The 26,745-nt window shown below is 40.1% G+C and overlaps 1 protein-coding gene across 6 annotated transcripts in view; it reads left to right on the top strand.

The window, feature by feature from the left end:
• Positions 1 to 26,745, top strand: part of KCTD20 (potassium channel tetramerization domain containing 20) — a 38,320-nt gene that overhangs the window by 7,693 nt on the left and 3,882 nt on the right. For 4 of the 6 annotated variants that reach the window (XM_072833254.1, XM_072833253.1, XM_072833256.1 and 1 more), the window contains 6 exons: positions 15,276 to 15,483; positions 18,130 to 18,403; positions 21,442 to 21,544; positions 22,100 to 22,220; positions 23,524 to 23,721; positions 25,333 to 25,443. In XM_072833254.1, the coding sequence (XP_072689355.1) occupies positions 15,324 to 15,483; positions 18,130 to 18,403; positions 21,442 to 21,544; positions 22,100 to 22,220; positions 23,524 to 23,721; positions 25,333 to 25,443 (967 nt within the window). In that variant the 5' untranslated portion in view covers positions 15,276 to 15,323. The remainder of the gene's footprint in view (positions 1 to 15,275; positions 15,484 to 18,129; positions 18,404 to 21,441; positions 21,545 to 22,099; positions 22,221 to 23,523; positions 23,722 to 25,332; positions 25,444 to 26,745) is intronic. The other 2 variants (XM_072833258.1, XM_072833257.1) reach the window with 2 other exon arrangements.

The following is a 26,745-nucleotide window of genomic DNA, read 5'->3' as shown; positions in this document are numbered from 1 at the left end:
ACCATAATTCTTTAGTTAACATTTTAATATTTTTGGAATTATGGGGTATCTTAAAATCATGTATATATCTAATACACTAGTACTTTTTCCTACAAAGCTGTTATTATTAGATTGATGATGTCTCCATCAATGTCCAGTGTCTTTGAACTGGAATGACTTGTCTGTTTATGTGTATATTGCATTGTCCTCATTTCTGCTAAGAATTCAGTGGAAACTTTTGACACTAATGGTACTGGTCCTTGAAGCAAGCATCTTCTGACAATGATTTTTGGATTGTCTCCAAAATTTTCAGCATCTTCTGTAGCTACAGTACTGATCCATGGATCTGTCTCCAGAGACCTTCAGATCTTTCTTGCCATATGTACATCTAGCTTTTTTTTTCTAAAATGACCTGCTATGTTAACTAGTACTTTTTTTTTTTTTTTTTAAGATTTTATTTATTTATTCATGTGAGACACACAGAGAGGCAGACACGTAGTCAGAGGGAGAAAGAGTCTCACTGCAGGGTGCCTGGTGCAGAGCTCGATCCCAGGACCCCAGGATCATGACCTGAGCCAAAGGCCGATGGTCAACCATTGAGTCATCCAGGTGCCCCATTTTTAAATTTTTTAATTGTACTGCCTTGCACTATACCTTTTAAGACACTATTACTAATAGTATATCCCTTGGAGATTTCCTGGAAGTTTGCCAAAGTAATCTTTGTGTATCTCTTCCTTTAAAGGTTTTCAGGTTTTTAACAAGCAGAAGAGTGTCTTGGACATTAGGAACATCACCCTGGAGATTATATAATATGTTGACTGGCTTCTTAGTAGTCATAAGCTTTGCCTGGTCTATTATGTGCCTTGGGTTGTTCTTAGCATAATGTTGTCACTAACATGAATAGAACTAGTTGAATCCAATCAAAAGATCGAAACAGCTGTGTGGAAATTATAAAATTTCATCTACACCGTTTTTTAGGTAATAAAGTTGAAAGTTGAAGCAGAATTAGGTAAGATCTTTGAACTCGGAATTCACATTGTAAAATCGACCCTCCACATGGAGTTAATTGATTTAGAAATCCTTTTATAGCAACTATTTAAACCAAAAAGGTGCTGAGTATGCCCATTATTGGCACAGAAAAGCTGTGTGCCCAGGCTACAGATCTTGGGCTTGAAATTATAATTCCAAACCTCTGTGACTTAAGTAGAAATTGTGAGGTAAATCAGACCTATAACACAGCATGATGGGTAACATAGATAGTGAAGCCAGAAGCCTGGGTTTGAAGCTTGGCTCCACTATTTATTAGCTGTGTGACTGAGAACTTTCCTTAACCTCTTTCTTCCTCTGTTTACTCACCTATAAAATGAGGGTAATAATGGCACCTACTTTGTAAAGTTTTAACATTTATAAAGTACTTAGAACCATATGTGGCACATGATATGTGTGAATAAAGTTTATGGCCATCTGTACTTAAGATGTAGGATTTGTAGTAATTTGACATATTGAACAATCTCAGCTGATTCATTTGTGATTGTAATGTAGAATGTGTTCTTGAGTAATTAGTTGGGCTTTAGATTTGATTACTAGTTTAAGGATATAAGATAACTTTGCTGTTTGAAAGAGTTGCAATATTTAAGAACTTCTTGAGATACACTAGATTCATCAGTTTAACTTTTTTTAGGATCTACCAGTTTCTTTTCATTGCTTAAAGATTTGCTTGGTATGCAGTTGAAGTGCTAAAACAAGAAAAGAGAATATATTAAGACTATAGGTATAGTTTGAAATATTTGATAGAAATACCAAACTTAGGGGCACATGGGTGGCTCAGTCAGTTAAGGTCTGCCTTTCACTCAGGTCATGATCCCAGGATCCTGGGATTGAGCCCCATGTGGGGAAATCCCTGCTCAGCGGGGAGCCTGCTTCTCTCCCTCTCCCTCTGCCTGCTGCTCTGCCTACTTGTGTTCTCTCTCTCTCTGTCAAATAAATAAAATCCTAAAAAAAGAAATACCAAACTTAGGATAGTGGTTATAGAGGATTCAACTATATTATCATGTTTTTTGTTTTAAACTGGGTGGTAAGTATAAAAGTTTTTATTGTTTAAATCTTTTTTTTTCAAGTACAGTAGTTTTTTAATTAATTTGAAAAATGTGTAAAAGAAACTGATTAAGGGCAGTCTTAGTTTTAAATTGGACACAAGGTCTTAAATCTTAATTTAAATCCAAGTAATTATAATATAGTCTCTGTGAACAAAACCTGTTCTTGGACATAAGTAATCACAAAAAGTACTAGAGGCAGTAAATTGGGAATGTCAAGTAGAAAAGACAAGAAATAGTGTCCAAGCAATTATGATCTTTCACTACTGTCATTGTGCTTTTATCTGCCAGCCTTTTAGCCTGTCCTCAGCAATTCATAGGGAAGAAGGAAAGAAAGGGGAAGTGGAATTAGAGCTCCAGCCTTTCTGTGGAATTGGAATGTCCTCTTCTCTCTTGCATCTCTTCTCTCATTGTGGCTTTCTTCCAAGATAGAAAAAAATGAGGAACAGAGGTGGTTGTGCCAATAGACATCTTTGAATTTTATGCCTTCCCCAACTTGTTTTTTGCCTTAAATTCTATTTTGTAGGCTATTAATATATTTTCACCATCTCTCTTTTGGGTGAGTTTCTTTTTCCATCCTTTGCCCGTTTTTCTGTTGTTAGTTTCATGCATTCTCATAAGCCCTCACTGAATATTGTGGTAATAACTCTGTGTAGCCTGTTGCAAATACATTTTTCAAATCTATTTTTATAGCATCCCTTGTCATACAAAAATTTTTAGTTTTTTGTTTTGGGGGTGGGGAGTTTTGGAGTCAAATTTGTCTTTTTTCTTTTAGCTTTTGGGTTTTGGGTCCTGATTAAAAAGGCCTGCCTCTCTTGGGGTGCCTGGGTGGCTCAATGTGTTAAAGTCTGCCTTCTGCTCAGGTCATGATCTCTGGGATCAGGCCCTGTGTTGTGCTCCCTGCTCAGCAGGGAGTCTCCTTCTCCCTCTTCATCTGCCCTTCCCTCTTTTCTGCTACCGCACTCACACTCTCTCAAATGAATAAATAAAATCTTTTAAAAAAAAAATTAAAAAGGTCTCTCTATCCCAAGATTGTAAGTCTCCTAGAATATTCTTTAAAAAGAATATTGCTGTGATTCAGTCTCTCATCCATGAAATGAAAAGTTATACTAAATCATTTGTTCCTAAACATCATCAGTCTACAGGATCACCTGAGGAGCTTATTAAAAATTCATTCTCTCTCTTTTTTTTTTTTAAAGGTTTTATTTATTTATTCATGAGAGACACAGAGAAAGAGAGAGAGAGGCAGAGACACAGGCAGAGGGAGAAGCAGGCTCCACACAGGGAGCCAGATGTGAGACTCGATCCTGCAACTCGAAGATTACGCCCTGGGCTGAAGGCAGGTGCTAAACCGCTGAGCCACCCAGGGATCCCCTAAACATTCATTCTCAGATCCTACCCCAATCAGAATCTTTGCGGAATGGAGCCCAAGAATATGTTTTTAACCAGTTCTTCTGAGTGATACTGATTATCAACTAGACTTGAGAACTACTGGAAATATAATCACCCTAAGGTCTCTTTTTCCAAAATATTACTTTTCTGTATTATGTAACTCTTGTGTTTGGAGTTTTCTTAACAACTAGACTATAAGCTCTTTGAATGTAGGCAGGACTATGTCTTACGTACTACCCTTCTTGCCATTAACCCATTGAGATCCTATTACTTCACTCTTGGACAGTTCTAATAGCCTCTTCTTTTAATTATTCCAGTCTGTCTGTGGCTGTATTTATCTTGAAGCATTCATCTTCAAACATTTTGAACATGAGCCTTTTTTTTTTTTAAAGATTTTATTATTTATTTGACAGCACAAGCAGGGGGCATGGGAGAGGGAGAAGCAGGCTCCCCACTGAGCAGAGATCACAATGATGCAATGCAGGGCTTGATCCCAGGACCCCGGGATCATGACCTGAGCTGAAGTCAAGACACTTTACTGACTGAGCCACCCAGGCACCTGAATATGAACTTTCTATATGTAAAAACATTGGCTATAGGACAAAATTCTAACTGTTTTACTTTGTAATTCAAGGCCTCCATAAGCTGGTTCCATCTTGTTTTTTAATTTTATCTGCCCCCAGGACTGTTGTGTATACTCATCTAAGTTATACATTGTACAGTTCCTTAAATGATGGTATACATGGGGTTTCCTGGAGTTGTATGATACGATGATGACCCTGGTTTCTCCCATCCTTTTGCATTAACCCTTTACTCTAGCCTGATTGGTCTTCTACCCCACCCCCCTTTTATATAGTAATAAAGCTTTATTCACTCTTACTTTCCTGCCTGTTATATGTCGTATACGCTATCTAGCATGCTCTTTCTTGTTTTCTCTATCAAAGTTCTACATGTTAACATCTACAGAGTGGAGTATTACATAGTAATAAAGAGAATGAGGATGGTTTCTAATCACTCTTTTGGCGTAAATTCCAGTTTAGTTAAAAATAGCCAAAGATAGGAGGATTAGATAATAGCGTTCCATCTTCTGTATAAGAAAAAGGAATTTTGAATCTATCTGTATATACACATTTTATGCTTATTTCTTCAAAAAGAAATATGAAGGGTAAATAAATTAATAAAACTGGTTGTGGGGAATAGATGGGGAAAGATTGGAGGGAAAAGGGAAGGGAAAGATACTTCTCTGAGCATTCTTTTCTTTTTTAATTACGATTCATCCATTTATTCTGCAGGTATGGAGGCAGAGGGGGAGGGAGACAGAGAATCTCAAGCAGACTTCCTGCTGAGCTTGGAGCCCCACATAGGGCTCCATCTTATGCCCCCAAGACCAGGACCTGAACTGAAATCAAAAGTCAGATGCCCACATGACTAAGCCACCTAGGTGCCCCATAACACCTGGACTTTTGAACCATGTAAAGGTTTTACATAGTAAGTATAAAGAGAAATGAACCTAACCTACAGGAGGATATATAGAGGAAAAATAAGTTGAACATAGCATACTGATAGTACATCCCTAGTAGGGTATACTTTAAGGACAAAAAGAGCTGCCCCCTAATATGTACTTAAAATTTAGTATATTCTTTATTGTAAGTAATAATATATATATTATAATTTTGTTTTTTTTAAGATTTTATTTTTTATTCATGAGAGACACAGAGAGGCAGAGACACAGGCAGAGGGAGAAGCAGGCTCCATGCAGGGAGCCTGATGCAAGACTCGATCCCAGGACCCCAGGATCACACCCTGGGCTGAAGGCAGGCACTAAACCACTGAACCACCCAGGTGTCCCTAGATGTTATAAATTTGAACTAGTTTATGAACCAAGATTTTCATTGTGAGGGAAAAGATATATAAGGAAAAACTATAGTGTTGAATTAGAGTTGAAAATATCAGTATGGGGGGCCTGGGTGGCTCAGTTGGTTAAGTGTCTGCCTTTGGCTCAAGTCATGATCTCAAGGTCCTAGAATCAAGCCCTGCTTTGGGCTCCTTGCTCAGCAGGGAGTCTGCTTCTTCCTCTCCTCCTCCCCCCCCCCCCCCGATTGTACTCTCTCTCTCTCAAATAAATAAAAATTTTAAAAAAAGAAGAAAATATCAGTATAAACTCATAATTGTTAAAAAAAAAAAAAGTCACAAAGTTTGTCTATTAAAATAGCTTAGAAGTAGTGACACTCCTGTAACTATGAGGACAACTAGTGCTCAGATCTTGATTTATAAATGCCATTGCCCACTAGAAGAAACAGAGGCTCCAGGGAGAAGTGGCTGATTCCAGGTCTGGGGCAGAGATGGCAAAAGGTGAGCTTAGAGAAATCTTATGTCAACAAATAGCCTCAAAAGCAAATAGAATTGTGTGAAAATGACACAGATGATAACTTGAAGAGAATCCCACTGGCAATATTTGGAATAGTTTGAACCAAAAATTGGGGACAATTTGAAAAAAAAGTTATGGTAATGGATTATTATACTAGATTAAAACAAATGAGTTCACAATGATACTTAAGGAGAAATAAGGGAAGGGTGAAAAAATAGTTCTACTTCATGGAATACTGCTATATTGTAGATGTAGGAAGAATTACACAATTAGAAAGCCATCATTTTACAGTCTGAAATGTAATAACTGATGCAGGCAAGAATCCTCAGTAGATTGCCAAAACCTCAGGGTAAGATTATTAACTTCTCTCTTTACAATGGAGAGAGATATAGAGTCACCATTTAGCTGAGTCATCAAACTTATCTCCTGTAGTGGGGTAACCTGGCATTATGTGCCCCTAATGTAATGGTGTTTGGAAGGGTACAACTGCCATCTATGTTGTATTCTAGTTTAGACGCAAAATTTTTTACTCATTTGGAAACAATCAGATCCAGTATGTTGGAACTGACCTAGACTCTTTTAAAATGTCAGTTTCAGGGGTGCCTAGGTGGCTATCAGTTGAGCTTCCAACTCTTCATTTTGGCCCAGGTCATGAGATTTTGAGATGGAACCCTGTACTCCCTATAGAGTGCTCAGTAAGAAGTCTACTTCTCTCCCTCTCTGTACTCTCTTTCAGCTCTCTCTGTAAAATAAATTAAAAATAAGTAAAATGTCAATTTCATTTTTTTTAAATGGAGGGAGGGAATATGCAAAATTAAAAGATTCAGAACAACCAAATGCAAGGAATGGGCCTTGATTGAATTATGGATCCCCAAAAAGGCTGTAAAAGAAAATATGAAGCCAAATTAATAAATTTAATTATAGATTATATGTTGAGATTATAGAATTGTTCATTTTCTTAGATGAAAATGGTACTGTAGCATTTTGTAGGAGAATGTTGTGATTCTTAGACTATGTATACTGAAGTATTAGGATTATCAAATGTGATACCTAACAGGTGATTTGGAAAATTGTGGAGGAGGAAGCATAAGCACAGACAAATGAGACAGGATGATCACTGGTAAGTCTGAGGGGTACATATGAGGGTACTGATTGTAATGATTTTTCCATTTTCCTGTAGATATGAAAAGTTTCAAAATAAAAAATTGAGGATCCCTGGGTGGCACAGCGGTTTGGCGCCTGCCTTCGGCCCAGGGCGCAATCCTGGAGGCCCGGGATCGAGTCCCACGTCGGGCTCCCGGTGCGTGGAGCCTGCTTCTCTCTCTGCCTGTGTCTCTGCCTCTCTCTCTCTCTCTGTGTGTGACTATCATAAATAAATAAAAAATTATTAAAAAAATAAATAAATAAATAAAAAATTGGGGAGAAAAAAATCTTATCTTCAGAGCCCAGCACAGATTTTTTTCTGATGAAGACTTTGTTTTCCTAGCCACACTAGCTCGAGGTGATTTTCTCATATAAATTTTTTTTAAGACTTTATTTTGTTTTATCTTATTTTGTTTTATTTTATTTTTTTATTTTATTATTTTATTTATTTGTTTGTTTGTTTGTTTATGATAGTCACAGAGAGAGAGAGGCAGAGACACAGGCAGAGGGAGAAGCAGGCTCCATGCACCGGGAGCCCGACGTGGGATTCGATCCCGGGTCTCCAGGATCACGCCCTGGGCCAAAGGCAGGTGCCAAACCACTGCGCCACCCAGGGATCCCTCTTGTATAAATTTTTATGACTTTTTCTCTTACGATCCCCAAAACTAAATGCACATGGGAGCTGCCTGAGGAGTTGACTTTAAAAAAAAAAAATTACAAACTGCTGGATCCCACTGTGAGCCTATGGCAACTACTGTGGGAGGATAGACCTGAGAATCGAACTGGTGTTTTTAGAACCACTTATTCTGTATATATTACTTTATTTATCTTTTTCACATATCCCCACCTAAACAGCCCAACCCTGAAGTTGTTACTCAATACTTTGTGTCCCTCATTGCTGGCACACAATAATATGTATGTTCCACAAAGTAGATGTTTGGTAAATATATGCTGACTATATATGTTGACTAATAGGTAGATAATCTGAAGAGATTACCAGAAACTTCTCACATTTTGAGAGCTTAAAAAAGAAACATAGCTGATAAAAGTTTTTAGTCAAGACAAAAGATTCATTAGAAGGCTGTGTAATTTTGGGGCACTTGACTGGCTCAGTTGGTAGATAACACAACTCTTGGTCTCAGGGTCATTATTTCAAGCCCCACGTTGGCCATGGAGCCTACTTTCAAAAAAAGAAAGCTGTGTAGTTTTTAGGTCTAAAATTACAGGTTTGGTTTACAGAAATAACATGTCTTATCAGTAAATGTTTGAAATTAAGACTTAACAGTGGTATCATAACTAAATTTTTTTTTTTTTTAATGATAGTCACAGAGAGAGAGAGAGAGAGGCAGAGACACAGGCAGAGGTAGAAGCAGGCTCCATGCAGGGAGCCCGACGTGGGACCTGATCCCAGGTCTCCAGGATCACACCCCGGGCTGCAGGCAACGCTAAACCGCTGCGCCACCAAGGCTGCCCCATAACTAAATTTTATTATCTCTGCAGACGAACATATTCAGAATCCAGTAGTTATTCTTAACATTAAAAAATACAGATACAGGGCAGCCCCGCTGGCACAGTGGTTTAGCACCGCCTGCGGCCCAGGGCGTGATCCTGGAGTCCTGGGATCGAGTCCCACATCGGGCTCCCTTCATGGAGCCTTCTTCTCCTCTGCCTGTGTCTCTGCCTCTCTCTCTCTCGCTCTGTGTCTCTCATGAATAAAATAAAATCTTTAAAAAAAATAAAAAATACAAATACACAGAGATAATAGAAGGTTGTTGGTATTGGAGCTGAGATGAGGGATGATATGGTAGGTGGGTAATGCAAAAAAGAAACAAGCAAAGATTAAAAAATGTTTTTGAGTATGATTGAAATATGATTTTTTTATAAGCTTGAAGCCAAAAAGAAAAGCTTGAAGCTAGATTTGAATATATGAATAGTAACAGCTAACAGTTTCTTCAGTTTCTTCTTCATATGCCGGAGATTGTGCATGATCTGAAGTATTCGTAATCCTTCTTCCAAATAGATATTACTTCAGGCTCCCTGCCAGGATCCTGCTTCTCCCTCTGCCTGTGTCTCTGCCTCTCTCTGGGTGTCTCTCATGAATACATAAATAAAATCTTTTAAACAAACAAAAAAAGACAAACAAAGGGGCGCCTGGATGGCTCAGTGGTTGAGCATCTGCCTTTGGCCCAGGGCATGATCCCGGGGTCCTGGGATCGAGTCCCACATCAGGCTCCCCGCAGGGATCCTGCTTCTTCCTCTGCCTGTGTCTCTGCTCTCTCTCTCTCTCTCTCTCTCTCTCTGTGTCTCTCATGAATAAATAAATCTTTTAAAAAATTTTTTTGACTAAACACTGTCTCAACAATAAACAGCAAAATCACTCTAGTATTAATAGTTTCAATCACCCACACATATTTTTAATATTCCATTGGAATGAGTTAATGGCAGTAATCTTTTCAGGTAAAGCGAAGTTTTACTTCCTATAATAAAAGTTGGAACAAATGGGTGCCAGGCTGGCTCAGTTGGTAGAGCATGCAACTCTTGGGGCTGTTAGTTTAAGTCCCACATTGGGTATAGAGATTGCTTACAAAATAAAATCTTTACAAACAAAGCTACAGTTTGGGTAACAAACTGTTACAGGGAATCTGTGTACAACTGCTATCCATTAAATGTAATGTTCTTATCACAGTAATTCTAAACTAATAAAACATGTTATTCATTGCAGAAAAAAATGTAAGGAAAAGTTAGGCAACTGAGGCAAAAAATACTATGTGGAATTCCAAAAATAGTACAGGGTGTTGTCTTACTGAATCGAAATGAGAAAGGCGAGCAGCCCAGGTGGCTCAGCGGTTTAGTGCCTTCAGCCCAGGGTGTGATCCTGGAGACTCGGGATCGAGTCCCACATCGGGCTCCCTGCATGGAGCCTGCTTCTCCCTCTGCCTCTCTCTCTCTCTGTGTCTCTTGTGAATAAATAAATAAAATCTTTAAAAAAATAAAAAGACATGTTTAAAAAAAAAGAGAAAGGTGGCTCAAGTCAGAACCAGACAATAGTCAGAACATAATAAACATTCAGAAGTGGAGGATAAGCATGATGTGCTTAGAGAGCTAAATAAGTACTGAGCAGTTGTATAAGAGAAATTGACACATCTCCAAGTTTATCTCGTGTCTTTTGTATGTTGTCTCATGATTTTTGAGAGCTTTTGTCTCATGATTTTTGAGAGCTTTTCCATGCATCCTGTTTGAGACAGGTTTGTCTGACTTGGTAACGGCAGATATCTTCCTCTATTTTCATAGATGAAAACATTGAAGCTTAAAGAATGTTTTGGTGACATGGCTAGTTAATAATGAAGCCAAAGCCAGAAGCTGCTTTGCTTTAGTCTAGTGGGTGGTCTTGTAATCATATGTTGTTTTCTCAGACTTCCAGGGAGATGAGAGCAGTCCTGGGAAACATCCAGTGATTCTGGTCAAGCCTGACAAACTTGATATGAATAAATCTCTATTACCTAATACCTGCCCAGTGTGGTTGTTTTTCCCCACCCACCCAGAATTTAAGGCTTTTTTTTTTTTTTTAAGATTTTATTTATTTATTTATGAGAGACACAGAAAGAGAGGCAGAGACTTAGGCAGAGGGAGAAGCAGGCTCCATGCAGGGAGCCCAATGCGGGACTCCATCCAGGGACTCCAGGATCATGCCGTGAGCTAAAGTCAGGCACCAACTGGCTGAGCCACCCAGGTGTCCCTACTTTTAAGGCTCTTGAAGGTGAAATTTTTGATGAAAAAAATGATGTTAATTTACTACATTAAAATGAATATCAAAAAATGAGTTATATTTGTATTTCACTCATCAGAATAGCAAAGATGAAGAAAACTGAAACACTAGCAAGAGTTCTGGAAAGTGAATGCCCCATGTTGCTGGAAAGATTTTATTTATTTTTTTTAAGATTTTATTTATTTGGCAGATAGCACAAGCAGGGGGAATGGCAGAGAGAGAGGGATAAGCAGACACTACCCCCACCCCTTCCCACCCTCCCTGAGCAGGGAGCCCAATGTGGGGCTTGATCCTAGGAACCCGTGGTCATGACCTGAGCCAAAGGTAGATGTTCAACTAACTGAGCCACCCAGGTGCCCCTAGAGATACTTTAAATGGGTATATTTATAGAGGATAATCTGGCAGTATCTATCAAAACTTAAAAATTATTTACCTTTTTTTTTAAAAGATTATATTTATTCATGAGAGAGAGACAGAGACACAAGCAGAGAGAGAAGCAGGCTCCATGCAGGGAGCCCGACGTGGGACTCGATCCCGGGACTCAGGGATCACACCCTGGGCTAAAGGCAGCACTAAACCACTGAGCCACTGGGGCTGCCCTGTTTACCTTTTTCATTATCAGTTTTACTTCTAAGAGTTTATTCCAAGGATATAATGGGGAGATGCCCAAAGTTATAATAATACGTGCAAAGATTTCACCACAGCTTTATTGTTTTTTTTGTTTTTGTTTTTTGTTGTTTTTTTTTTTTTTAGATTTTGTTTATTTTAGAGCAGGAGGCAGGGGCAAAGGGAGAGGAAGAGAATCTTCAGCAGACTCCCTGCTGAGTGAGGAGCCGGCGACACGGGGCTCAGTCCCAGGACCCTGAGCTCATGACCTGAGTCAAAATCGAGAGTCTGATGCTTTGGGCCCCTGGGTAGCTCAGTCAGTTAAGCATCTGTCATTGGCTCAGATCAAGCCCCTCATTGGGCTCCCTGCTCAGTGGGGAATCTGCTTCTCCCTTTGCCCCCTCACCCATCTCCCCTCATGCACTCTCACGCTCTCTCTCTCTGAAATAAATAAAATCTTAAAAAAAAAAAAAAAAAAAAAAAGTCTGACACTTAACCAACCAGGCCACCTAGGTGCCCCAGCTTTGTTGATTTTTCAAGTATCTTTCTATATTGACTGCTTTTTTTTTTTTCAGTGAGTACATATTGCTTTTATAAGCAGTAAAATACTAATAATGCTTATTTTATGGAAGAATATAACCATGCTATCACAGGATTCTTACTGCCGTAACCCCTACATGTTAAGAATAGCAGCAGTGACACTACTGGCTTTCTCTTTCATTTGTGACAAACAATAGAAGGAATAACTTCTAGAGTCAGTAATGGATTAAAGGCAAGATGGTTTGCAGGAAACACTGTGACTGAATGGAAAGAATACAGGAATCCAGGGACCTAATTCTGGAATCTACCTTTGCCTTTTAGCTAGAGTTATGATTTGGAGAAAGTTGCTAACCTCTCTAAAGCTTAATTCCCACCCCCACCCCCACCCCCACCCCCGATTTGAGTGAGGATAATTAAAGTATCCCTCCTGGAGTTGTTTCAGTAGCAAATAAGATTAGGTTGGTAAAATCTCTTTGTAGACTCTTTGGTTTAGGAATAGAACAGTAATCACTATACATGCCAAGCATTGTACTAAGCACTTTAAATGTATTACCTCATTTAATCCTTATATCAACTTTGTGTAATTAATAGTTATTTCCTTTCTGACAAGTGAGAAAGTTGAGACACAGACTTATAGGGCCTGCACAGGGCCACGTTATAAATGTTAGAGCCATGATAAAAGATCATACGTGGGGGGGAAGTGTGGCAGGAGAGCTCTAAGAAGTGATTCATGTCTCACCAGTCTGCCAGAGTTCAAGGAAGCACGTGTGTAGGGGGGACCCAGTAGAAATAATTTACTAACAAGGGTCTCATTGCTCATTTAAACAGCTAAATTATTATGGATTTAGGGACCTATTGTAGGACAATTCCAAGATTTAAAAATGTTAACAGAATTTATATGGGCTTTATCTGGAGTGGTCTTACTTAAGATTTTTAGAAATATTCTGGGAAAAGGAAAACCAGAAGCCTTCAATAGTTAGAAGACTGAATTTCTTCAGAAATTGGAACATTAGGGTCACACATGCAAAGGAAGTGAATAGAACTATGACAGAAAAGCTTCGGTAGAGTTGGTTTAAAAAAAATGGATACCTGGAGTATATTCTAAAAATGGTAGCCTTGAGGATTCTTGGGTGGCTTGAGCGTCTGCCTTTGGCTCAGGGTGTGATCCTGGAGTCCTGGGATCAAGTCCCACATCAGGCTCCCTGCATGGAGCCTGCTTCTCCCTCTCCGTGTGTGTGTGTGTGTGTGTGTGTGTGTGTGTGTGTGTGTGTCTGTCTGTCTCTCATGAATAAATAAAATCTTTTAAAAATAATAAATAAATGTTTTAAAATTGCAGCCTCTTTGCAATCCATCCATTAATACCTTAGAAGGTGATCATGAAGACATTTTAGATTATATCTTTGTTGTCTCTCTCCTCCCCTACTATTAGCCCTTTTTAACTATTTCCAGAAATCCTGGGTATCATCAGAGAATATATGTGAAGCAAAATGAAAACCTGTTCAACTTTAAATAAAAAACATTAGCAGGGTTGTCATTACTATGCATAAATAATGGAACTAGGCCAAAGTCAACAATATGCCATTAAAACAGTTAAAGAAATGTAGTAGTTTTCACATAAGAATAGACTGAAGGGATCCCTGGGTGGCTCAGCAGTTTAGCGCCTGCCTTCAGCCTAGGTGTGATCCTGGAGTCCCGGGATCGAATCCCACATCAGGCCTGCATGGAGCCTGCTTCTCCCTCTGCCTGTGTCTCTGCCTCTCTCTCTCTCTCTGTGTCTCTCATGAATAAATAAATAAAATCTTAAAAAAAAAAAAAAAAAAAAAAAAGAAGAAGAACAGACTGAAAAGACCGAGACTTGTTTAGAATTAAGTTTGGGCAAAGATGTAATTATTTTCTAAAGCTAATTATGGAGTATGGATGAAGGGTGGACTGGTTTATTTACTGAATTCTGTGGCATCCTACCTCATCTCCACCACTCAGCTTACTCTGAAGTAAAAAGGTACTGCCTTTTAAAAGATCATACCCAAGACCTTCTCGGGGTCCTGGGATCCAGCCCTATGTTGGGCTCCTTGCTCAGCAGGAGGTCTGTTTCTCCCTCTCCATCTCCTTCTGCTCCTTCCCCTGCTTGTGCGCTCACTCTCTCTCTCAAATGAATAAATAAAATCTTTAAAAAATGAACAGTCTAAAAGCGTACTTTTGAAATAGATTAAACCTTATTAAAAAATAAGACCCCATTTTGGTCTTTCCCTTGTCGGCAATAAGCATTTTCTGATTTTACGGATCTTTTTCTTTTCCTGTTCCGTAGACCTGACTTTGACATCTTCTGAATCAAACTTGAGAGCAATAGTGGTTTTATTTGACTTTACCAGTGGCTAGGGATCTGTTTTAACCTCTCCATGCTACATGTTATTGCCCTTAGTGACCTAACTTTTTCGTTAACTGGTGTTAGGATGCAGTCCATTTGCATAAAAATTGGTGGTGACATAAGATCATTCTTCCACCAGAGCACCAATGGGAATCAGGACAGTATAAACCGAAAGTGCTAATACAATAAGTAGGGTGAACTTCGGGAGTATTTTGAATAGTTGGACATCCCCCAAAGTATAGAGGGGTTGGGGGGTGTGATTACCTGAAAGAGAGGGATGAAGCTTCCCACATAGCCCCCACCCCATTGTGCCTTGGGAGCAAATGCCTTGCATGAGGCAGTAGCTCATTACTTGTTCCTTACATGACTCCCCTGCTTGAGGGAGAGTTAGCCTTCTAGCCAGTGACATTGTGGTGTAATTTTGACATAGGGGCTGAGGGTTAAGCATAAGGTACAGAAAGTGAGAGAGGACTTATGAATAGGAAGTTGAGCACTGTAAGTCAAACTGCTTATTTGAGGGCAGATGACTTCTTGTTCCAACTCTTGGATGAGCCTTACAGTGCTTGATAGTTTGCATTTCCTAATGCTTGTTAGAGGAGCATATGTGCCTAGATTATTTTTAATACATGGGCAGGTTTTCTTTAACTGACCAGTTGGATTCTTGCCCTCTTTTGTGTCTGTGATCTAAACACCACCAAATTATTGCACTACCATTTAATTTGTAGAACTGATCATGACTGCAGCAAGAATTGTGGATTTGAGGTCTCTTTTTGGATACAGCTTAAAATTATTCTCAAGTAACAAGGTGGTCAATGTTTTTACATTGTCAGTGGTTTGGTAAAGACCATTTCGATAAGCCCAGTTCCTCCCAGTATAAAATCACAGGAATGTTTAAGATGTCATTTCTTTTCAGAGCAAGAATGCGAGGCATCTGTGAGTTCTCCAGCTTGCCTTTCATGCCTTGGAGTTCCTTGGGAACGTGTTTGGAGAATGTTCTAGATCATGCATATTCCTGTCTTCCAGGCTTTTTTTTTCTGGTCAAGCAGACAGTTCAGGATTCCGAATCCAAGCATGAACGTTCATCGTGGCAGTGAGAGTGACAGAGGGCTGTGGCAGGAAGCGAGCGGCCCAACTGACGGGCCCACAGCCCCAGCGCCAGAAAGAGAAACAAACAGCTTGGCTGCTGCTGTTCTTCAGAACCTCACTTACCCTCCAGGTCCCAGGAGTGATGGTACGAGGGTTAGAGCTTAACTTCCTTGGGAGGGCTTTCTGACACTCGAGCATTCACTCTACCCAGAAGGCATATAAAAAAAAAAATCCCCAGCTAATTGGCTTAGCTCACATATCACTGTTACATAAAGCTGACTGTCACCAAAAATCCCTGCTTACTTAATCAGTCCAGCACACCCAACTCAGCAACAACAGTATAAGAAAAATAGTCCTGGGTCTGCAGTCAGAAGACAGATGCAAATTCTAGCTCTGCTACTAATCACCTATAACCATAGATGAGCTCTTTAATCTTTCTGAGCCCTGCTTTCTTAATCTAGAAAACAGGGATATTAATATTATTCTTCATGAGACTGGAAGACTTCGGAGTTCATGGATGTGCAAGCTCTTGATAAACTGTCAGGTTCTTTTTAACTTTAAAAGGCAGTGGCAACACTAATAATAACAGTTACTGAGTTACTGTTTATTGAGCGTTCACCTTCACTGTGCTAGGAACTTTACATACATGTTTTTAGATAAAGGGTGGCAAACTGTGGCCAAATCTAAACCACCGCCTGTTTTTGTGCATAAAGTTCAAAAATGCAGCCATCATGCCCGTTTGTTGACCCACGGTCTTTGGCTGCTTTCCTACAGTGGCAGAAACTGACCGGCAAAGCTTTCTGGCCCCTTATAGAAAGTGTGCTGATCCCTGCTTAGATTCATCCTCCTTGTGCAGATGAGGAAACAGAAGTTTCATAAGCTTACAGAACGTGCCCAGGCCCACACCGGTAGGAGGTGGGCAGCCACCATTTAAACATGTGTCTTTCTGACCAGGCTCTGCTAGAGAAGCAGAGAGTGCTAGAAGCATTCTAGATGCATCCGCTGGCAGAGGAGCAGGGTGTGCCTGCCATCCTAGAGGGTGCCATTAGGGAGAGTTTATGCACTGAGTCCCTTTTCCTGCTCACCCATGTATGCCCGGTGGGACTTGCACCGTTCAGGAATCAGGCCACCTGAACTGCTTCCTTGGTGGGCGGGCGGGGTCAGGCATCCTGAATTTGTGACATAGGTATTTACTTTCATTTTTTAGAACAGCACTTTGAATTCAAAAGCCCATCTTAGTGATTAAAATGTTTCTTGCTAGAAGCTTGCTTGTGGGCCGTGTGGAAATTTAACTCTTGGTGTGCAAACACAGGGCCACACTGAAAATTTGTCAAAAGTCAATAGGTTTTTGGTCTAGATTTTGGGGTTTTTTTCTTGAAAAGCGAATGGAGAAGAAAAGTGTGTGTATGCTAGCTCACAATTTTTTTGGTTATCTAAGGGTCCGAAATCAGACTGATTTCCCAGAAGTCATGAGCAGTGATCATGTTCATAAAATATTGTATACAAACTTAAAATATGTGAGGGATGGGAGTGAGACATTCAGTTGTATTTCTAACCTTTTACTCTTTAAAAAAAAAGATTTGAAGAAAACGTAGAAAAGTGTTAATTAAGCTTGTCAAATCTAGGTGACAGGATATGCATATTATATATTGTGTTAATAACCTTGGTATGTTTGAAATTTTTCATAAAAATATTTTTTTACATTAAAATAACAGACTTTTTTTTACATTAAAGTAAAATATATTAGGACAACTGCCAATTTAAAAGAATCCTATAGTAGTCATTTGATAAATATTTCCCCCTAATTGTCTACTGCATGCATCCCAATTTCAGATATTTAGTTAAAAGCCTTTTTTTTTTCTTTTTTTGCATGATATGGTATTAGCACACTTTGAAATCTCTCACAATACTTTATTTCAGCTGATAGAATAATCCTGTGAGGGAGGTGGAATGAACATGATTCTTATTTTTTTAAAAATGAACCAGGTTTAGAAAATTAAATAAACTGCTTAAAGCAAATGGCTGCTTGGTGATACCAGGACAAAAACAGGTTCTGTGAAGGAATCCTAACTCAAGGCCACCAGCATTGAAACTTTTCTGTTGAGGGCAAACCTAACCTCATTTTGAACCTCTTTCAAGAAATGGTATTGGTGATGTTAGGATTCTCCAGTGCATAGTGACAATGCATTTTTATGGGAATTTCTAGAAAAAGTAATGCAACAACTGTCATCCCTTTTAGGAAATAAAATTTAGAAACATTTAGAAATTTTTGAAGAATGTGAAAAATGAAGTTTTTGCACACAGAGGTAGCAGTTTCCTTAAATAAATCATAAGAAGTACAAGAGTATTATTTAGAGCCAGAAGTAGAAACAGAAGTAAAAAGTGACTGCCTCTGTGAACAAGACCAGGGGAGGGCTTGGAGTGTGGCAGGGCCTTGCTGATTGTCCACAAGAATTCTCTAGTGTTTAAATTTTTTTAAGCCATACACATAGTTTACTTTAAATTTTTTAAAACATTTTAAAGTGTGGGCATTATTGCCTGCCTTCTCTCCTCTCCAAAATATAAACCTGGGAAAAAAGCTCAGAGGGGTCCAATATGAGTCTCTAGCTTATTTTTCCTTTACTTGTTCAAAGCAAGAGGTTTTTTGGGTTTTTTGTTTTTGTTTTTTTTTGCCTGCAAACATCTAAAAGTTTGGGGGGGGTTTTGTTGTTTTTTAAAGAGATGAAGTTTCTTTTTCCCCCAAGCCTTTTTTGCTGTCAAGTTATTTTGGTTTGTTTGTATGATCTTTTAGACCTTTCACTTGACTATGCCTCTCAGCCAGCAAATCTTCAGTTCCCTCACATAATGCCACTTCCCGAAGACGTCAAAGGCTCCTGCTTCCAAAATGGGAATAAACGGAACCATGAACCCTTTATGGCTCCAGAACGATTTGGAAACAGCACTGTGGGCTTTGGCAGTAACGTTCATTCCCAGGCGCCAGAGAAAGTGACACTTCTTGTAGATGGCACACGTTTTGTTGTGAATCCACAAATTTTCACTGCTCATCCGGATACCATGTTGGGAAGGTAATTGACAATAATTTCCTTCCAAATTCACTCTGTTCTCTATGAATAGAAGTACCTGTTAATCTTGCACTAGATGTGAGGAAAAGAAGCACTGCATTGCTTATTTTTCTACCTTCATACTTTTGTGAAATAGGGAGGGGAAGCTTATAAAAAGCCTTATATGTGTTGATGATTTAGGGGAGGTACTTATTTACGAAGCCAGTACAGCTTTGAGCCTCCGCAGAAGGGAGTGTAGTCAGTTAGAACTGTGGGAAGTAATCTGCTGAATATCCCTCCCAATTTCTCTATAAACTCAGTCTAAAACAGAAGTCAGATACCTAATTTCTTTTCTTCTTTTTTTTTTTTAGATACCTAATTTCTATTATCCATAATTTGTATACTCTCAAAAGTAATCTTGTCTGAGTTCCACAGGTCAAAGACAGGATTAGGTGAGATCTAAGTCGTGTTTGTTTTTTTTCTTTAATCTTTCAATAAATAGAATTAGACACGTGTTTCACATGACACAACAGCAAAGCCATTTTACTACCATTTTGTCTGCCATCCATCAGGCTTGGCAGTAGGTGTCATGCTGTCATTTTCTAATGCCTCCATCACTATTCCAAGTTTTCTCAAATAAAATCTTTGTATCTGGCTGTTTTAGTGTTTCATGATTTCTTTCTTTTCTTCATATTCCATTCTCTGTGCTGCTTCATTTAGACCATAGTCTTAACTCTCCTCACCATCTCCTGCCTCCAGCATTTTAGAGTTAAGAGTTTAGGAAATACAAGCAGAGCCTGCCAGGGAGGAGTACTGGCCAGAAAGAATTCTTGGGAGCCTGGGCTGAGAATTAGGAAGTTCTCTTTCTGGCCAACCATAGACCTTGACATGAGGAATAGCAAGTTGGGATAAGAGTAAAAATAATAATAATCTGTGTGTATATACACACAAACATTTGATTTGTGAGGACTTTCATCTCCTTGGAAGTAGATCTTATTTAAAGATCTAACTTCACTCAGGACCTTGAACTAATTTGAACTGATTTAGAAATCAGAATGGACCACACTCATTTGTTGAATTTTAGGATCAGTGGAATCTAGCTATTCAAATATATTTATATTTGAACATACACATACAGATTCATGAAGAACCATTTTTAACCAGAACCAAACCTGTATATTTCTCAAACATCTAAAGTAAGACTAAACTAGAACATTAAAACATTTTCCAAATTGGCCCTACATTTTATCAGACTTGACCTCCTGTCCTCAGGTTTGGTGTCACTACCACTATTGCACTGCCCCCACCCATCCCCACCCCCTGAAACTGTTCCCTCAGTGCTGGCTGGCTCTTTGAGATAGATTGCCCCTGAAGGTAGCAATTGCAAGAAGGAAGGCAAGCATTTTCTGAGTGATAGATTAATAGATTCTTGAGTGACACTCTTTGAATCTGGTTATGAGTTGTCCCATGGCAAGAGAGTCTGATTCTTTGTCTAGGTGGTTCATCAGCTGAGGTTATCAGTTCTGAGAGATACTTAGGTTGCTCTGTCCTGAGGTTACATACAGTGTTCATAAGCCTAGGCAGTGAGCTTACAAATATGGGCCACTGGTCACAAGATGGACAAGCTGAGAGATTGCGAATGGATTTATGTTAACCCACGCCACTACCAGATAAATAACTTTGAGCTTAGGTCTTGCTGATGATAGTTGGGGGGACTGGTTACATGGCATGTGTTCACTATTTTGGTTTTTTTGTTTTGTTTTAATTTTATTTATTTATTCATGAGAGAGAAGCAGAGACACAGGCTCCATGCAGGGAGCCTGACGTGGGACTCGATCCTGGGTCGCCAGTATCATACCCTGGGCCGAAGGCGGCGCTAAACCACTGAGCCACCCAGGCTGTCCGTGTTCACTATTTTGACTCATAACTGTCTTGGCTAGACTTCAACCAGAATGTTCCAGAAAAATGTCAGCATTCTTTGAAGACACTTATCAGGATGGATTTCTTATATATGGTGTTCGTGGTTTGGAAAGCATGTGATTTGGAGTCTTTTTCAGAACTCTGAAAAGCAGCCAATTTAGGGTGGAGGGTAACAGCTTTACATTGAACAGCAGGACTCCCAGCAGGTGAAGGAAGGATATGGCAGTGAGGCCCCATTAGGAACTTAAATCAGGCTGGCCAAAGATCCTACCTGCCTGCCCTGTCCCTCCCTCACACTGTTTTCCCACTCCACGGCTCAGAAATGTAATCTGAGTGGTAGAAGTCATGGGGCCAGTTGTACTGGACGGGATCTGAGAGAAGGGAGGAAGCATGGGAAAATATGAGTAAGAAAAAGTAAGATCTCCTTGTACCCTCATGACCTCTGAGTTCATCCACAGAGCAGGCTTGCCTCTCTAACCTGTGGCAGACCACTGATGAGCCTAATACCTCCCGTCCCTGTCTACTTGACCTGAAGTTCCCATCATTAGGGTTACTCCTTGGGTTGAAGGAGGACATTTTCCCAGAGCCCAGTATTAAAAGGTACCAGGAGAGGGAGAACAGTAACATGTGCACCCACCAGTGCAGATACATCTGTCACACAGGTGTTGAAAAGCAAAACTCAGAACTACTGAGAATTGGCATACTGGATAAGTAACGGTAACAGGGGGCGGAAAGGACCAGGAAGGGTCAGGAGCACGAGACACGCGGTCTTCCTGAGCTGCCGGCACACAGGCAGGTTCCTGAGCAGTGGGGAGCGTGTGGGAAGCAACCCTCACACACGCCAGAGATTTTCCAGGGGCTAACTCTGCAGATGCCGCTTTATTTCATTACTGTCACAGATGCTTACCACAGGTGTTTCTTGAGGACTTGCTGCTTCATCTCTGCTTGGATTCTAATGTTGAAAGCAATTGCTACCACCTGGAGGGAGCTTCTTCAAAGGGGTTGGGTCCCATTGCTGTTTTTTTAATTTATACTATGAGAACATGGAATGGAGTCTTCCAGAATGAAGATGGGAGCAGTCCTCATGTGTGAAGAATCCCTTGAACTAGAGAAGGTTAACATAGTTGCCTGATGTCTTTCAGAATGTTTGGACCAGGAAGAGAGTACAACTTCACTCGGCCCAATGAGAAGGGAGAGTATGAGATCGCGGAAGGAATCAGTGCTACCGTATTTCGAACAGTGCTGGTGTGTAGGAGCCTCTTCCTGACATCCTCTTCCCCAGGCGCAAGCATAGTCAGAAGCCTTCAGAGTTCCATCAAATTGTTACTGACTTTAGAGTCTCTGGTTCCCAGTTTCCTTTCCATTTTCTTTTTTAATTAGTTTATCTTTCTTTTTTCAAATATTTGAGAAGGAGAGCATAAACAGGGGGAAGGGGGAGAGGGAGAAGCAAAATCCCCCTGAGCAGGGAGCCTGACTTGGGCCTCTGTCCCAGGACCTGGAGATCATGACCTGAGGCAAAAGCAAGACGCTTAACCAACTGAGCCACCCAGGTGCCCTTCCCTCTGTTTTCCATTCCTGTAACTTTTAGGTACTTCTTGCTTGTGCAAGCTCAGTCAGGTACCAGGTTGTGGTTAAGCATGCCAGGAGAGACCAGGGGCTACTTTGCCAGCTGACAAGTCAGCCAACTTGGTGATAGTTCTAGTAACCTGTCATTTTAACAGAACCAGGAATGAATAGAGGGTTGAAGAGGTCATTCTTCGTCTCGTTCTTTGCCTACATTTCTTTTTAATCTGTTTACAGGATTATTATAAAACTGGTATCATCAATTGTCCTGATGGCATCTCGATTCCAGACCTTAGAGATACATGTGATTATCTCTGCATTAACTTTGACTTCAACACTATCCGATGTCAAGATTTGAGTGAGTACAGGAGCAGCTCCCATCTGCATTTGAGCCACTGAACTTTGAGTTTGCTTGGAATCAACTGATATTTTTGATCACTAAACAGTTTCAGGCATGGTTGAAAATCTCTGCAGAGGCAGAGACATGATACTAACTTGTTCCCTCTTCCTGCTTCAGAGCACTGTGAGGAAGTGTGGAGTAAACAAACCAGAACATGTGGTGGGTTCTGAATCTAGCTTGTCCAGCAAAGCACCGAGCTAACTACTACTCCTCTTGGAACCTTGGTGTCTCAACTAATAAATAGGGATACTGATTCTTGGACATTAGTCTCCAGGTCCCCTGATTCTCTCTCCCATAGAGTCAAACAACATAAACTGGCTGGGTTCTTCTAATTATTTTTACCATTATTATTAACTTCGTGTGTACTAAGTCCTTTCTAGATGTGAACTTGCTTCATTCTTAAAACAGTGAGCCCTGCAGGGTGGGCGATAACCCCATTTAACAAATGAGAAGACCGAGAAATTAGCTTGTTCAAAGCTATAAGCGTTAAAGCTGGGATTAGAACTGATTGTCTGACTACAAACACCATCTCTTATTATCACCTAGGCTTCCTGAAATTATTTTTAAAATAATTGAGGTTCACGATACATTTCCCTGCATATTCCATGAAGTTCTCTAGACTTGTGGTTTCTCTACTGGGTCTAGCGCACACTTAGAGCAAATCCCTTGGTGTCCTCAAACTTCAGATGATTCCTCTTTGTGGTACTGTAAATCCATGAAATTGGGGTCCAGAGCATCTTCAGAACGAGTACTACAAATGCTAGTTCTGTCTCTGGTATTATTAATGTGTGTGGTCTGACATTGTATAGCTAACAAAACCTCAGTTGGTCAGAATGCTCAGGGATTATTAAACATGAGGGGGGTGCTTGGGTGGCTTAGTTGATTAAGCATCCAACTCTTGGTTTTTGCTCACATCTTGATCCTCTGGGTTGTGGGATTGAGGCCTGCATCAGCTCCATGCTGGGCATGTTGGGCGGTGGAACCTGCTTGGGATTCTCTCTCTCCTTCCACCCCACACCCCTCCCTCCCTCTCTCTCTAATAAAATAAATAAACATGAGGAAGTTAAAGAGTGGTAAAATGTGAGACCCATCTAGCAAAATCAGCTTAATTAGCGTCTTGGAGCAAGAAACAGTTTCTGCCTTTAATGGGCAACCTCTCTGGAACTTCTCAGTAATAACAGCCATTACCTCATAGTCTTTTTGCTCCAGTGATATCTGCATTTGGGCAGAGAGGATATTCACCTATAGTTTCTCTCCCCAGGTGCTTTACTGCATGAATTGTCTAATGATGGTGCTCACAAGCAGTTTGACCACTACCTTGAAGAATTGATCTTGCCCATCATGGTGGGCTGTGCCAAGAAAGGGGAGCGAGAGTGCCACATCGTTGTGCTAACAGATGAGGATTCTGTGGACTGGGATGAAGACCACCCTCCTCCCATGGGGGAGGAATATTCCCAAAGTAGGAGCCCCCTGCATGGTGTACATGTTTTCTGCAAGAAACATGCTGCCCAGAGTAGCAGCTAGATCCTAGAAGCAGTGCGAATATCACTTATTGAGCTGGCAATGAGCACACTCACCTGGATGATGAGTGCAGTGTAGTGCTGATGCAGGGCTAACACTTATGCTGAGCATCTACAACTCCGACTGCTGCGCCCAGTGTCGGATACTGTGGTGATACGGAGCCTATTAAATGGTGGTGTCCCTCTTCTCTCCGTTGGTCTTATTTTTAAATCCTTTTGAATTGGTAATAATTCAAAAAGTACAAAAGGTTGGATATACATTGAAAAGTCTTGATCCTACCCCTGCCTCATCTCAGTTTCTTTTATACCCTTCAGATGTATTCAGTGCACACACATAAGCAATTATGTCCATGTTTTTCCCTTTTTTTCAAATGCTACCATATTCTATGGACTGTTCAACACCACGTCTTACATAAAAAGCTTCCACGATCTTTTTAATGGTTATTTACTATTCCACCGTATGACTGTGCCATAGTTGATTTAACTGGTTCTGTTGGTGGGCTTTTAAGCTACAAATTATAAATGATGCTGCGGGATCCCTGGGTGGCGCAGCGGTTTGGCGCCTGCCTTTGGCCCAGGGCGCGATCCTGGAGACCCGGGATCGAATCCCACGTCGGGCTTCCGATGCATGGAGCCTGCTTCTCTCTCTGCCTGTATCTCTGCCCCCCTCTCTCTCTCTGTGACTATCATGAATAAATAAATAAAATCTTTTAAAAAAAAAAAAATAAATAAATAAATGATGCTGCAATAAATTTCCTTTTAAACAGTCTATTCATATGTATAATTCTATAGAACAATATTCCTAGAAATGGAATTTCTGTGCCAAAGCCATGTTCCTTTATAATTTGATAAATGTGGCCAGATTCTCCTCCATATTACACTCACAAAGCAACATATGACAGGTTTGTTCCCTCACCAAAACAAACAATGTTTTACTAAACTTTTATCATTGCCACTCAGATAAAAAAATAGCGTTGCATTTACACTTAAATTTGCATTTCGCATTCCACAATCAAGATTTACCATCTTTTTCATTTTTAAGAAACCATTTTAATTTCCTTTTCTGTAACTTTATTTTGCCTTTTGCCTATTACAGAATTGGATAGTCTTGCTTAGTGATTTGTGAAGGCTCTCTCTTTGTATATATATTAAGGAAATTAGCCCTTTGTAATGTGAGCTGCAGGTATTTTTCCCAGTTGACTATTTGTTTTTAGCTTTATTAAAAGTGGTTTTAGCTAAGCAGAAATGTTGCATTTCTAGGTAGCTGAATGTATTAATTTTTATTTTAAATGTATTAATTTTTATTTTATGGCTTCTGGGTTTTAGGTCATACCCAGAAAAGACTTCCCCACCCTGAGACTATAACAATTTCTCAGGTGGTTTCTTTCTTATGTTTGATCTATTGCTTAACATTTAATCTGTGATCTACCTGGATTTTGTTTTTGGCATCAGGGTCAGGTATACCTTTCATTAGACTGATTCTGTTAGCTCATCTCCCTCCTTTTTCAGAAGTCTTCATTCCATGACTAACTCAATTTTTCTTTTTCCAGTTCTTTATAGCTCCAAGCTCTATAGATTCTTCAAATATATTGAGAACCGTGATGTTGCTAAAACAGTGTTAAAGGAGCGAGGCCTGAAAAATATTCGCATTGGAATTGAAGGTAATAAATATCCCAGTTAGTATTCAGTTTGCATGGCTTCTGGAATAGGCTGTATCTCTGGGCACCGCTTATGTCCTTCAAACTTGGCTTCCAGAGGACCTAGAGAATAGACACCTGTGAGAACTACATTCCTACCTGTTGAAAGGATTCCTGGTTCTGCTTTTGTTCGCCCTTATATTTCCTTTCCATTTTATTTCCAGTTGTAAATGCTTTAAAACAGCTGGAGGAATAAGTCCCAGCATACTGCTTCGGGATAAAGAGCAGTAAGGGCTAGGGACACTACTGGGTGAATGGAGCAGAGCCCCAGGGGCTCACCAAGTGCTAAGGATCTCTTTGGAATCTGGAAGGGTCCTTCTGAAAACTATAGCCTAGAGACTTATAATTTGAATTTATTCCACTACATACCTTTGAGGAATTTCTGTATTGATAGAATGGTTTTAAATGATGTTGAGCAGTGGCTCCCAACCTATGGTCTCCATGAAAGGGTCTTAGCCGCTGACTCTTAGAGTACGCTGAAGTTGTGCTGGTTTCCCCTCTGTGAGTCTTTGACTCTTGTGTTTTACTATTCTTGCTGTCTCAGTCTAGCCTACTGAGACATATCAGATCTTCACTGTGTCTGACTTAGGTTGGAATTGCAGGTGGGAAGAGATTTTTGAGGTCTATTAAACCTTTCACTGCGTCCCTCCTTTTCACGAGAAACCCCAGGAACAGGGTGATAAGGATTACTCCATTTCCCAGAGCAGCCTGTCATACTGTCCTACCACTAGAACATTCTTCCGCATATCTAGTGCATAACTTCCTCTCTCTTCTGTCTTCCAGTTCTAATCTCTGAAGCTACTCTAAAATTTCTACTCCCATTTCCATGTGATAGCATTTCAGATACTTCAGGCAACTTCCCTGTTTTTTCTTTAAGAAAGCGTGTAATGTATACCTTAAACTACTCCTCCTACAGTGTGCTCTCTAAGCACTAGAATTAGAGACTGGAGTTCACCATGGCCTAGCAGGATTTCTGTTCTCTGGCATTGCTGCCAGTGAGTACAGGCTTCTGAAATTACTAAGAGGCTCTTCTCACCCTGCCATTAGAGGGGATAGAATTTTTGTTACTTCCCTTCTAGGGACAAGACCTGCTAACCTGGATAGATGGGAGGTGAGTGTAGCACAGAGGGTTGGGAGTGGCAGGACATGGTCAGAGGTCATTTCCCCAGTAGTTTTTTTTTTTTTTTTTTTTTAAGATTTTTAATTTATTTATTCATGACAGACACAGAGAGAGAGGCAGAGACACAGGCAGAGGGAGAAGCAGGC

The sequence above is a fragment of the Canis lupus genome, chromosome 7 (genome assembly GCF_048164855.1).
Source record: "Canis lupus baileyi chromosome 7, mCanLup2.hap1, whole genome shotgun sequence".
Taxonomy (NCBI): Eukaryota; Metazoa; Chordata; class Mammalia; order Carnivora; family Canidae; genus Canis; species Canis lupus.
The sequence above is the reverse complement of the archived record's forward strand: the minus strand, read 5'-3'. Positions and strand labels throughout refer to the sequence as shown.